Source organism: Leguminivora glycinivorella, chromosome 18, assembly GCF_023078275.1.
Source record: "Leguminivora glycinivorella isolate SPB_JAAS2020 chromosome 18, LegGlyc_1.1, whole genome shotgun sequence".
Taxonomy (NCBI): Eukaryota; Metazoa; Arthropoda; class Insecta; order Lepidoptera; family Tortricidae; genus Leguminivora; species Leguminivora glycinivorella.
In genome coordinates this window covers 15,682,697-15,697,484 of record NC_062988.1, presented here as the reverse complement: position 1 = coordinate 15,697,484, position 14,788 = coordinate 15,682,697, and the positions used below count along the sequence as shown (strand labels likewise).

The 14,788-nt window shown below is 40.7% G+C and overlaps 1 protein-coding gene across 1 annotated transcript in view; it reads left to right on the top strand.

Annotated features, from left to right (window-relative positions):
• The window catches only part of LOC125235705 (E3 ubiquitin-protein ligase SH3RF1-like), a 94,868-nt gene that overhangs the window by 58,490 nt on the left and 21,590 nt on the right, over positions 1–14,788 (top strand). Inside the window, 8 exon segments of the mRNA XM_048142270.1 lie at positions 5,019–5,107; positions 8,040–8,154; positions 9,377–9,476; positions 10,664–10,790; positions 12,079–12,110; positions 12,113–12,156; positions 12,650–13,644; positions 14,123–14,286. Of these exon segments, the coding sequence (XP_047998227.1) occupies positions 5,019–5,107; positions 8,040–8,154; positions 9,377–9,476; positions 10,664–10,790; positions 12,079–12,110; positions 12,113–12,156; positions 12,650–13,644; positions 14,123–14,286 (1,666 nt within the window).

The following is a 14,788-nucleotide window of genomic DNA, read 5'->3' as shown; positions in this document are numbered from 1 at the left end:
TTATAAGTTGCGCTAAATGGTCCTTACTCAGCTAGGTGTCACGGTATGCGCCACATGGCACACTCCGCAACGCTGGTTTTCTGTAAGGCCTAGAAGATGGACTAGGTGGCACTAAGTAAATGGACTATGTACAATTTAGACGACACTAAGAAACTAAATAACATAAAAAGTCTTAGAATGTTTGTGTGTAATGTATGTACATGTAAATGTGTGTGAGTGTGCACGGTTGCCTAAGTGTTGCTTTTCTGCTTAGCCAGTATGAATTTGCGAAGATGAATTTTGAATGTGGACACGGTTTTAGAATTACGTACTGGTGGTGGCAAATCATTCCAACACTTTGTGGCAGCGAAACGGAAGCTGCCACGGAAGGCAATCGTGCGGTGTGGAGGGACTGTGAGTCGTGTGGCGTGTCTTATGGCGCGAAGGGAGAAGTTAAGTTTTTGATATAGGTATGAGGGTTCTTTATTATTTAAGACTCCAAAAAGCAAAGTCGCAAAGTGCAGATGTCTACGTGAGTTCATGTTAAGGAAATTGTGCTGGTTTAAGAACGGCGAAACATGTGCTCGTCGTGGGACAGGAAAACAAAACCGTGCACATGCATTTTGTACTCGCTGCAGGGCTTTCTTTGTTTTGCTAGTAAACGTTCGCCAAACACTACATTTGCATAATTTAGCTTAGATAGGATAAGAGCATCACATAACTTAATGCGCATATCAACAGATAAGCACTCACGAATCCTGTGTGTGTGTGTGTAGTACTGCGGGACTTCCTAAAGCCGGACTGGTGTTTTGGTAATATTTTGTTTGCTTCGAGGTAGTCGGTCTCTTGCATGGAAACTACCCTTTCCAGTACCTTCGATACGACAGGAAGTATGCTTATGGGACGAAGATCTTTGAAGTCATTAGGATTTTGGGTTTTGGGAATTGGTTTAACAACCGCTACTTTCCACTGCTCGGGGAATGTACCACTTTCCAATGAGTTATTGACTATGGTTGTGATTGCTGCGTGAATACATTACAGCAAACATTTTTAGGCTAATGGTAGGTTTATAAGTTAAGTTATTTGTTAAATATTTTAACTTGTCAAAAATATCCCTTATAAAATATTATTTTATAAGTCAAATATTTGGTTATGAGAATAATTTGTCAAAAATGTTTTTGTAAAGCGAAGACTTGCCAAAATATAATTTTTCCAGTAGTTGGTTGTCAAGTGTCAATTTGCTAAACAAGTTTTGGTCAAACGATAGGACACCATAATCTACAACAGAGCCAGACTGCGTTTCGTTCGCCACATAAGGTCAACGATTGTCACTTCGGCTAGCGCGCTGCGACCGGACGATGACTCAATGGAGTACTTAGCATGAATGGGGCATGGCATGGCTCATTGACATAATAGCGATATAGTAGACGTGTCTCGTATGAGGATTAGCGGGTCTTGGCCGTATCCTGTGGTTGTTACTGGGGCAGAGGAGTCATGATTGTCTCTTAATGTGTGTCCTAGACATGATTATATGTGTTGAAGTCTAGTCAGGTCCCATTTTGTCGGTTACCATAAGGACTCGATTTACTTTTATAAACGTATAAATACTTTTTCGAATTTCAAATTGAATTTTCAAAGCGTTAGAGCGGTTTCGTACTGCGTTCGATGCGTCCGTGAAAATAAGATCCGTCATAGCCGTAGAACTATTTATATGGTATAGACCGTCAACCAAATCTTGTCACTAGAAAAATGCGGCAAATTTGAAAAATCGCGGCCTAGCAACACTAGTTTTGAAAATCGGTGGAAATTCGCGTGTCATTTGTATCTTATCTGTGGAAATCTCCACCCTACCAAAAAGAGAAATAACTAGCACATATCCGTCCCTTTTTAATACATTATCTAATTCGTAAGGAAGGAGCGAGCCCCTTGAAAAAAATATATCTGTGGCTGTTCGACGTACATTGCTGGTTTTTGTTCCTTTCATAGTGCAACTGTGCATATATCAACTCCAACCCGGAGACCTACAGCTATGCGTAAGGTACTTGAGTTAATTAAAGTGCCGGTATTGGGAGAGGGATAGGCGTGAAGCCACTGACCAGATTCCGATCTGGACACAGCTAAAAGCCTCGCGAGGTCTTTGCCTGATGAAGAGGCCACGAGTGAGTTCAGGGTGGCAACGGATGCCAGGGTGTCCCACGCCCTTTGTTGTTTGGGTCTGGATGGCAAGCTTGGGTTCGGTCCTGTTAACCAAGCATTCGTGGCCTCATCCAAACACGCGATCTTGCAGTTTATAGCCGTGGAGGCTTTCAGGATTTTACCTGCAAGATCAGACGTGCTGTGAATGGAGGACAGGAACGCCGGCAAAGCTACACTTGAAACGTTACGAGTGCCCAAGCCGTCAAACCTGACCGGTAAACAGGCCTGGGTCCAGGCTTGCTCACTAAAATGGATGTTAAGGACGGTCTCAATTTGGCATTTAAGGATGGAGTCTATGGAGCTAGTTTTATTGGGAAATTTCCAAATGGGACAACAACGCAACAGATAGGTGAATTTTGGAAGGAGCAAACAGAACTTCAAAATAAAAAAGGCACAGTGACTATTAATTTTGACTAAGCGGTCCGAATGATTTGTAAATGTAGAAATTGACTTATTGATTAAGGGCGGGATGGCCTCGTCAAAGATAGGTGATCCCAGCAAATGTAAACTATCCTTAGGAGTAATTTTGATATTTGGGGCGACGTTATTAAAGTCTTCGATGATTTGCGAGGCGGCGAGCGGTTCTATTTTATCTGAGATATAAAGTTCACATTTATTCGAATTTAAATCGAGGCCAATGTGACGGAACTGATTTTTAATTTTGATTAAATCAGCCAAAACAGTTTGTGGATTTCCACCTATGGTCCCATCATCAAGATACCACACGTTTAATTTTGAATTTAGATTGTGTATTATCGAATTTATAGCCAAACTAAATAAAGCTGGTCCTAGAGGATCGCCTTGTTGACAACCTACAGCCGAAAAGATCTCATGTTTTTTGTAAATTAATTTTGAAGGAGAGTGGTAGCACTGTAGGAGGAAGTTATAGATTTCTGGGATATGGACTTTAATTTCGTTCAGTAGGGTGTCCCTACTCACGGAATTAAAGGCGTTCTTGACATCCATTTTTAGGAGCACGTCGCACATGTCACTCTGAACAAAGGTTCGTACAGCATGAACCGCTGCCTCGCAGCCTCCGCGAGTGCCAAAACCGACCTGAACGGGTTCAAAAAGTTTTTGAAATTTAGAACGCGTCAGCCGAACGCAGACTTTGGCAGCTAAACGACGCAAAGTCGAGCCAACAGCAATGGGACGCACCCCCCCATCCTTCTTCGTAAGTGCAATAAGGTTAGCACCGTATATGATTGGAGTTACGTCCTGGCAAACATCTCCCAGCAGCATCAGGTTGACCAGCTTTGTGATACTTGCGATCAAGTGTTCACCAGCCACACCTGTACCATGACTGGTAAGGTCCATGAGGTGCTGCGGAGAGATGCCGTCCAGGCCGGACGCCGAGCCTCTTGGGAAGGATGCGAGGGCTGCCTTTACGACATCCTCGGTGGCATGCAAACAGGCTGACGCGTCTGACGGAGGGTCGACAAAAGCAGGGGAGGCCGGACCGGGGGGGTGTTTGTCTTGCAGCGCAGCCGCGGTCTCCGGAGTATCGGGCGCGAGAGTGTCGTTGGAGAAAAGGAGGCGTGAGGCTCCTTTCAGATCACCGTCATGTATTTTTTCTTCTACTTTTCTAAATATGTTATATTTCTTGGCACGAGATCGAGACGATCGTGTTGCTGTAGGTAAACAAGGATCAAGAACATTATTTTTAATTTTTCTGGTAAGGGGAATGTTATCAATGTCACCATCAGATACATGCAAAATTTTGAATGGAAATGTTAGTAAGTTTTGCCAAGACTCGAGGTTGTTGTTTTGTAAACAATTATCTACTGCTGTAGTCAATGCTTCGGCCACTGCGGACCTAGCACCACGTGGTATTCGTTTAACTAGTGATGTTGATTGCTTGAGCTGTCCGAGAAGAGTCTGAAGTGGAATGGCAGGGTTTGATGGTGGCGTTGACAAATTGTCGTTTTGGGGACTCGGAAGTGAGGCAACTGGGCATATGCGGACATGGTGAATACGCGACTGGTGGATATGGAGGCCCCTTTCTGTTAAAAAACTTTTACTACATACTACACATAATTCCATTGAAAATAACAGTAACTTGATATCGCTAGAAGTTCATAATAAATAATATAACTAGATAAATTACCTTAAAAATAAACTTTAGCACTAAACATATAGACAAAATAGATCATTATTATCACCACTGCACGATTTCAGATGGAATAGTTACTATTTTCGAAGAAAATCATTAGATTTGTAAACAAACGTTTGAAAATTTTCACTTGGATGACGTTGTCTTGTCAGACGTCAAGACGTAGGGGCGCTTCCAGCCCCCCCGCGGGCGCCGCCGCAGGCCCTCGCCGCGGTCTCCACAACTTCGTTATTCCAAATGAGCTGGCTAGCGCTTGGAGTGGATGAATCGTAGGATTTCGTAAATGTTTACGTGATTTGATAATAAAATATCAATGACGCTGATTCGTTGCCATGACAGTCGATAGTTTGATGTACATTGCTACTGCCAAAATTTGGTTGACAGGCTATAGTTTACGCACTAGATCGGAAGAATGACGGAAAGAAATCGGATGACGGAGATCGGATATAGTGCGTAAATAGTACTACGGCTATGACGGATTATTTATTTTATTTTCACGGATACGGATAAACCGCGCGTTAAACCCCTTTTAGCGAGAAAAGCTCTGTTGCACGATTGCGTCCGTGCCCACAAATAGTCTCGCCGAAATATCAGCGCTGACTTCGTGGTTAGCATTACACTGAGGCGGGACCATTTGTGGGATCCTATATATTTTATCTCTTTAAATTAAACTTTGAGGGTCGTCCTCATAAAATTGTCGTGTACTTTATTTGTACGTTTCGTATTTCAGGGGCAGCCTCAGCAGAGCGGTCAGAGCCGGGAGAAGCAGCTCCCGCCGCACGGCCGAGCGCTCTACGACTTCATCTCTAAAGAACCTGGGTAATTACTCAATTTGATCAGCAACAGTAGCTAAGCATTCGAACATCGCATAACTATGTATAAGGCGTCTGGCTGAACTGAGCATAACTATGTATAAGGCGTCTGGCTGAACTGAGCATAATTATGTATAAGGCGTCTGGCTGAACTGAGCATAACTATGTATAAGGCGTCTGGCTGAACTGAGCATAACTATGTATAAGGCGTCTGGCTGAACTGAGCATAACTATGTATAAGGCGTCTGGCTGAACTGAGCATAACTATGTATAAGGCGTCTGGCTGAACTGAGCATAACTATGTATAAGGCGTCTGGCCAGAGTGCAGGCCAATGACCATATTTTATTATGATTTGAAAACAGCTAAAAATATTTTTAAAGTATACTTTTACGTAATCAGGCGAAAACAACACAGTCTATAGATTGTCTATGCATCAAGTCATTCTATTCGAAAACAACATTTTCTGACTTTTTAAGTATGAAGACGTAAAGTATATAATATGTCAGTGATTGTTTTGACATGCAGTAAGGTTCGAATTCGATGACGTCACTTCATCGCTGACAGCGTTTTCGCTGGCCAAAATAAATAAAAAGTTACACACATTTTTAATTGAGAATACGTAGTCAAAATACACTTTTTATACCCAAAATATTGTTTTTTTTTATGTCAAATACTACAAAAGGGAATCATTTACTGTGCCAAATTCGATATGAGTCTAGTAGCCTATTGAAGCTCATACAGGTGTCATGAGTCGAGGCTGCATTGAGTGGACGCACGCTTACCCTCCCCGCCGAACGCTCCGCACTGAGCGTCCTCTCAGGCCTTACACTAACGGCCCAGCCACGACATTGGTCTAAGCGCGACAGCGGTGAGCGGCAGCCATACGTGCGAATGAAAAGACTCGTCGCTGTGTCTCGTTCCAATGTATGGCCGCCGCTCACCGCTATCGCGCTTAGACCAATGTCGTGGCTGAGTCGTTAGGGTCGGTTGCACCACACCGTCTGTCATCGTTAAAGCGATCGTTAAATTTTATTGTATGGGAAGTTCCATAGACGTCTGCTGCGTGACGATGATGTGTCTGTCAAATGTGGTTGATGCCACTGGCCCTTAGAAACCTTACGCGTCTTTTAATTATTGGCGTTGGAAAATGGTGTCACTACGAAAAGTGTACGGTCAACCAGTTTGAATCCTAGGCCACTCTAGAACCCTGTCTTATTTACACCGTGTTCTATTTGCCATAGAAGTCACATTGACGTTTACTGTGTAAAGGTTTTACAGTGGCCTAGGATTCAAATTGGTTGACTGTACAATAATTTTACTTGACAAAAACGAACTATCACAGGGACCGTCCTTTTACGCGAGAGTTGTTATTAGTTGGGTTTGAATGGTTGTATGCAGTAGATGGATATGAGTGTAATGAATGGTAATTTAAACATTGCCATAAATTGGGTGAATCACCAGTTCCGGTAATCACACAAATCATTGTAATTAATCGTTAATCTTTGTGGACGCCGCGCCACCAAATGAATCATAGGCCTGAATTGTAATGTCCTGTATTATCCATACTAATATTATAAATGGGAAAGTGTGTGTCTGTTTGTTTGTCCGTCTTTCACGGCACAACAGAACGGCGAATCGACGTGATTTTTTAGGTGGAAATAGTTGAAGGGATGGAGAGTGACATAGGCTACCTTTTGTCTCTTTCTAACGCGAGCGAAGCCGCGGGCAAAAGCTAGTATGATATAATTATGTAGTTGTCAATTCGCTCTCGCAGACGTCCAAAATACAGTCTCTTATTATTATTATTATATTTTTTATTCCCAATGAAAATACAAGCGTTGACACAACTAGGTACTGAGAGATAAATAAATAAATAATAAATAAATATTATAGGACATTCTTTCACAGATTGACTGAGGCCCACGGTAAGCTCAAGGCTTGTGTTGTGGGTACTCAGACAACGATATATATAATATATAAATACTTATATATATAGAAAACATCCATGACTCAGGAACAAATATCTGTGCTCATCACACAAATAAATGCCCATTTATAATATTAGTATATATAGTATATATTAGTATATGGATTATTGTTATATTTTTACCGGGATTCGAACCCGGGATCTAGAAACTTTATGTAATCTAGAGTGAATGTGACATGATATTCCTTTGATCGTTATATAGATTCTTTATTTACCTATCTGGCGTTTAAAGCACTAAACAGGCCAAATAAATAAATACCCTAAACCCCAGTACAGTCCCCTGCAAAAGTACAAAGGCCGCAAAAATATCTGACATGATCTTATTTATGGAGGCATAAGCCCAGCCACGACATTGGTCTAAGCGCGGCAGCGGCGAGCGGCAGCCATACGTGCGAATGAAAAGTCCCATCGCTGTGTCTCGCTTCAATGTATTTTCGCGCGGCATATCACAACACAAAACACGTATTTTGCGGCCTTCGAAGAGACATGAGATTGCAGGTGGCTGTACCTCAGGCGGCAGTTTAAATTTTAAAAGTAGCCAGAAAAAGTACCATTTATACAAGGCGACGAGATTTGGGCTTATTATTGACAATAGGCGAGACGACAAAAAAAAAAAAAACTAATTAGTCGGTCAGTTAGATTATCAAAGAATTTTTGACACGTATTTTTTTCTTTTTTCTCGTAAACGAAAAATGACGACGGTACAATGCGTTGAAGTTTCGCGTGACGTCACGCCTAGGTACAATTTTTACTTAGAAGTGACGTCACAAACCCCAACTCCGGAACTTTGATGCTCTATATCTTTGCATTTTTTCATTAATTAGAAAAAGCGAAAAATATGTGTACAGTATTTTTGGACGATCTAACTGATGGACTAAACATAAACAAATGCCATTTTTGTTATGTAGTCGTCATCCCATCCCATTATACAATATTTTTGTATCATTTCAGCGACCTATCGTTCAAGAAAGGTGAAACGATCCTTCTGCAGAAGAAACTGGACGCCTTCTGGTACCAAGGAGAGACTTCAGGCCGGACCGGGGTCTTCCCTATCACTTACCTACAGGTAAATATTTGCCTACAATTAAAAAAAAAAACCGGCCAAGAGCGTGTCGGGCCTCGCTCAGTGTAGGGTTCCGTAGTTTCCTGTATTTTTCTCAAAAACTACAGAACCTATAAAGTTCAAAAAATTTTCCTAGAAAGTCTTTATAAAGTTCTACTTTTGTGATTTATTTCATTATGTTTGTGCAACAAAAATCCTTGGCTGATTGAAACGTCCTCTGCCTGAAGTATTGTACGGATTGTATTAATTTTTAAAACTAAATCCATTATTCCCTTGGGAATAAAATAGTACATTATGCTTCAGTACACGTAGACGCAATGAGACCTTTAAACAGCAAACGTGATGAAAACTATTAAAATGTGATTCGGTTTATTATTATTGTTCATTTATTTTCAAACATGTGACATTTGTATAAAACATTAATGTTATATACACATAAATTCAAGCCTATATTCCTTAAACGGGATAGGCAGAGCTGAAGATTCGGTGCCACTGCAATAATTAATGACATGATTATAATAATTAGTGACATTATAATGTATGGTACTTGAGTAGTTTCACTTCATGGGATACAAGTGTGATTGTATGTATGTATGTATTATAATGTAAGTTATCGCTGAACTAAATCGACGGATAAATATCGGAAGGAAGTCACTAATGTCACTTCGTTCGTGCTAAATAGTAAATAAAATAATTTAATGTCGTAAAGTACTAAAGGTATACATTGCAGACAGGTTGCCAGCCTCTCGCCTACACTACATTTTAACCCATAGCCCATAGTCGCCTTCTACGACACCCACGGGAAGAAAGGGGTGGTGAAATTCTTAACCCGTCATCACTAGGGATGTCACGAATGTCGCATGTGTCACATTCGCGAATGCGAATGAGTATGTCGCCGCGAGATAGACTACCTGTCCTTATGTCATTAATACAATTAGACAAAGACGTGTCATCTATCTCGCGGCGACATACTCCCGCGGCCATCACGTGCTAGGCCTACTGCGCATGCGCGAGTCGACAGTCGACAAGTAGCAATTGGAGCGGCCGGCGCGGGCGAGGAACAAGCTGCGACTTGCACACATTCGCATTCGCAAAACATTCGCATCGTTTGAAGCGAATGCGAATGTCAATGCAAATGTTTAAAAGAATGCGAATGCGAATGCAAATATTCGTAACATCCCTAGTCACCACACAGGCAACACTAATGATAGTTGTGCGATTTCAGGTGATAGTTCCGCTTCCAGTGCCGACGGCGCTATGCAAAGCGCTGTACGACTTCCGAATGTCCGCTCCGGACGAAGAAGGCTGCTTAGCGTTTGATAAAGGTATTCATCATTCTCATTGCTCATTTTTAATATTATACACTGTGTTTTTTTGTGTTCCGTTGAATTCGACTCGTCGTTTGGTTCATTCTCAGGAACTACACGGCAGGTATATCAATTTTTGTTAAATTAAAAAAAAAAAATGTTTCATCGTTTTCGTACATAATGAATTAATTAATCAGTGTGAGAGACCCTAAAGAATAACATTCAAGTTAGTGGCAAGTAATTGTAGTCACATGTCATTATAAATAATACTAAGAAGTTATAAAGGCTGTCCTACTTATTGAGCTATTTATTTTATTTTTTCAATTACTCGATAACAGTTACAGTTAAGACACTAGTTTAGAGAAATTTACTTTCATTAACCTAAAGATTCTCCTCTTAAAATTAACGGAAATCAACAGGTTGTGTACTGTGTTTTTTTCCGTTAAATTCCACCGGATATTAGACTCATTAACACAAACCGTCGCTTATCAAGAATAGTGGCACAACTAAAAATGAAATGTTACTGCACTTTATGTTATAAATCCGGTAAGATTAAAATTCGAATGACATTTCATTTTGAGTTGTGCCACTATTCTTGATTAGCGTCGAAACATGAAGTTTCAAAAATGAAAACTGTATGAATGTTTTTAACTTCTGATTAGCAGAAACGTCTGCAATCGATGCCACTAGGCTTAGAATAAATTTAAAAGTGGAAAATGTCTGTCTTGCTAATCAGAAGTTAAAAATTTAGCATGGTTAGCGCATCGTAACTGGTGAATTTCCAATATGACTTAATAATATAATAATAATAATAATAAGTTTATTGATAAAAATATAACATTATTTACACGTCATTTTTTCAAGTAATAATTCAATACATTTTCTTAATAATAAAGTAAGTACAAGTATTATAATTATTATAAATAAGGATTCTTATAAATGATTCACATACATAGGTATTATTATTAATGTTGTATTATTATTAACTTGGAACTCCGGTTGCCGTTTAAGAAGATTAACACTCTTACGGTAGATGTCGCTACGGGTCCCATTGACCTTAGTAGTAGTGGAATATTTCGCTGGCTTGGTTGAAGTATCGGTGGCTCAGTTGGCAAAGCGCTGGAGTATCGATCCAGAGGCCGTGAGTTCAAGTCTCACCCAAGACAGACATTTTCCACTTTTAAATGTATGAATGTTGTTTTCAGGGGCGATAATTACGGTACATCGACGAGTGGATGAGAACTGGGCGGAGGGGCGGCTAGAGCAACGAGTCGGCATCTTCCCCATCGCCTTCGTGGAGCTCAACCAGCCCGCCAGGCACCTCATCAACAGGTACTTACCCTCTACCCAATTCCCTAATATCAAAGACATATGTAACTCCACAGAACTTTATTTAGATAGAAGAAACAAGTTCATCTATTTGTATAGGGACCGAGCGTGTCAAATTTTGTACTGAAGTTGTTTCTTGCCTGTAATTTTAAATATGTCTCAGGCTCTTGATTGTTCATAATTTTTGTGTTGTTGCAATTGAATATCACGTAACGAGGCATTTTTTATGTTTTGATTGACTTCAACTTACAAAAATTGACGCCCGAAAGCTGCAAGCTGCGATTAAAGACGGACAACTCAGTGGATTTCACTGAGTTCATTTGACACGCTAAGTAGATACGTTTGCTTGATCTATGGTATATATGACATCTGTGTGTAACTCCGTATAGACAAAGTCCAAGAAAAAAAACGTACCTAAGTACCATACAAAAAAAGGAACGGTGGCCTAGGTGGCATTACACCTTTGGGGTACGCTCAGCTAGATGGCACTAATATTAATATTTGACATTTTAACACCTATCGAGCTAAGAATATGGGCCAAATTGTCAAAAGTGAGGTTCAAAAGTTTTAAGCTTGTGTCGAGAGATGGCAGTCTATGCACTGTGATTACACATTTTACTTCGATATCGATATTCGACTCTATAATACTCGATCCTCTTTGCCTCTACCCAATTCCCTAATATTTACCTAAAAACCTAACGTTATCTTGAGACTTATTTTTATTAATTTACAGTTTTATTTGACTTCAAAATGTAATACGAATGATACAGGATTGTTTTCATGTAAATGTCCCATGAACAATTGGTTGCCAAGTAATTCGATGTTGATACGACGGTGAACGACGCCATTAACATTAATTTTAACTTGAATTATGATATTTTTCGTCCGTTGATGATGAAGATGATGACTCGTAGAAAAAGTAGTGTATACAATAGTGATATAATTAAACTTTTCACTCTCATACCATACTATTAGGCCACTCGGCAAGCTTCGTGGCCTAAACATGGTACTCGACTGAAAAGCTTTGTATTATATCACGATTGTATAAAATACTATTTTTCCTGTATTTATTGGAAAAATAAATAAATGACAGACGGGGATACTTACCACTATACTACCAAAGAGGCTGGCAACCTGTCACTGCAATGCCACAGTTTCGTTTTCTTTCAACCCCTTATTTGCCAAGAGTGGCACTGAAGCTTTAGTAGTTTCATGTGTTCTGCCTACCCCTTTATGGGATACAGGCGTCATTGTATGTATGTATGTACGTATAAATTAATGATTGTTTCAGCACCCCCTTGAACCGTCCCGTCCCCCCTTACCCGAGCACGCCAGGGCGGGGCACTCGGAGCACAGACATCACGCGCAGGTACTGTTGTTTTATAACTCGTTTGCATTACACTGATTTAAACTTTCACGATTTTTACACATATTTAAAATTGCAAACGGGACTTAATCGCGTATTTACTATGTTTTAAACACTAACCTCCGACGTTTCAAGGACGGCATTGTTGGAAGGAGCTGCTCCGAGACCACAGGGACAATGCCGTCCTTGAAACCTCGGAGGTTAGTGTCGTTTGCATTAATCAAGTCTTTCTAATATGTACATTAAAATAGCAGCATAAACATTTCAAATTATAATAAACCTACGACAAGAACTTATTTGACGACCGGTCTGGCCTAGCGCGTAGTGACCCTGCCTGCTAAGCCGCGGTCCCGGGTTCGAATCCCCATAAAGGCATTTATTTGTGTGATATTTATCTATATAAGTAAGTATATCGTCGCCTAGCACTCATCGTAGATGTAACGATTACACTTGAACAATATATGTAAAACTTAATTTAATAAATGTATTGTTTCAGCACTCCCACCGCTACCAACCGATGTCGATGTCAACTCCCACCACCAACGTCGGCAACTACCAGAACATGACTCCCCCCGCCCCCAACATGTCCCACTCCCACCCCAACTACCACTCCCCCCCACACATACTACCCCCACACAACCTACCCAGGAACATACTCGAACCGACCAACACTAAACACTCTTTAGATTTGATACATTTCACAAATGTACATAACAAGTCTCACGGACAAGCCGCGGTATTGCAAAGTGTCTCCAGAATAGGTGAAAACTACGACCGACTCAGAACAGTCAAATACGACACCTACAACACGACCCCAGTCCACAAACCCGACACCACATATCAGAACGTTCGCACGCACGAACACTTCCCCGTATCCGTGGCTAACTTCAACGCGAACAACGCCAGTTCCGACTCCAGCTCCAGCGTGAACACAGCTTCGGTTGTCAGTTCTACAACTACCCCCAACACGAGCTCGAATACTAGCACTTGCGAGAGCGCTGAACCGAGTCTACCGAGCTCCCCTGATAATAATACTGAGAGAAATGCTACCGTCATAGCTTCATCGCAAAACCAAACTGAGGAAGAAAATGAGAACCCTGACTCATCTCTCAACGCGTCCATGGGAGTTCTAAGTTTAAACGAAAGCTCAACAGCTACGAATACATCTTTAAACGTATCGCTCCCGCCCGCTGAAAGTCCAAAATTAAACACTTCTACGAACAACACCAATCATAATGAAAGTCAGGAAGGTCCAAGCACTGAGACTCCGCGACTAGACGCGCCATCTTCCTCTAAGATATTAAACAGGCCGAGTGGTCCAGACTCTTTGTTGAACTTCGGTATAGGCCTGCAGGCGGCGCTGTCGCCATCTCACGGCAAAGACGGGAACTACATGGTGGCGAGGAACCATAGGGATCACCATCATAGGGAGAAGAGACATAGCTTGACGCCTTCGTCGCATTTGCAAGCGAATCATTCTACGCAAAACAGGTGAGAGTTGAGACTTTGTGTGCTCTCTATACATAGGTACCTACATATCAGTTAAATTAGAAATATTAACACTACTGCTCAGTTAGAGTCAAAATTTTTTTTAGCTTATTTTACCAAGATAAAAATTACAATGAAATCAGTCAGTTCCCTACAATAAATTTTAAAGCCGATAAAGTTACTTTGTCCCTTTCTATCTCACCAATACGTCGGAAAGGGACAAACGAACTTTATCGGCGTTATAACATGAATAACTTATGTAAGTGAACGTTTATGAATAAGGTTACGGTCCAGCCACGACATTGGTCTAAGCGCGACAGTGAGCGGCAGCCATACGTGCGAATGAAAAGTCCCATCGCTGTGTCTCGCTCCAATGTATGGCCGCCGGTCACCACTGTCGCGTTAGGCCAATGTCGTGGATGAGCCGTTAGACTTTTTAGAACATGACAAGAATATTATAAGAATGCACTAATATTTTCAGGCACTCAGCGGAAATCTTAGCGACAAGTTTACTGGATCAAGCCGAGCCAGAGCCAAGGAGACGCCGACGCAGCAGAAGCGGCGAACGAGCCCTACCAGCCGCGTATGTGGCGCTCTACCCTTACAAACCGCAGAAACCTGACGAGTTAGAGCTGAAGAAAGGAGGTTAGTATATTACAAATACTATCAACTACAGCCTGGCAAAAAGATTAGAAAATAATAGGGTCATCACACCTGTGTCATCACATCTGTCAATGAAAAGAAAATTGTAGTAAGTATTTATGGAATGCATATAGACTTACTGTGTTTTAACTTTGAGGAACAGCGTGAGATACGAGATTTTTTAAAAGTAGTGACGATATTTACTTGAATGATAGAATTCTAATCTTTATTGTTTTACTCAATAAGCACCTAACTACATTACACTGACCTACTAACACGAAATGCCTAAGATACAAGTATTAGTTACTTGTTACTTAGTTTAGGTATTGGCGTAAAATAATATTATGTTGACCTGCTTACAATTTTTGCATACAAGATTTATTTATTATTTATGTTTACTTTCCTAAACCATGTTTGTACCTATATTTATAGTTTTTAAGCATTATTTAAGAGTATTGTAATTGATGTAGGGAACAAATCAAATTATTTTATTAAATATTTTTTG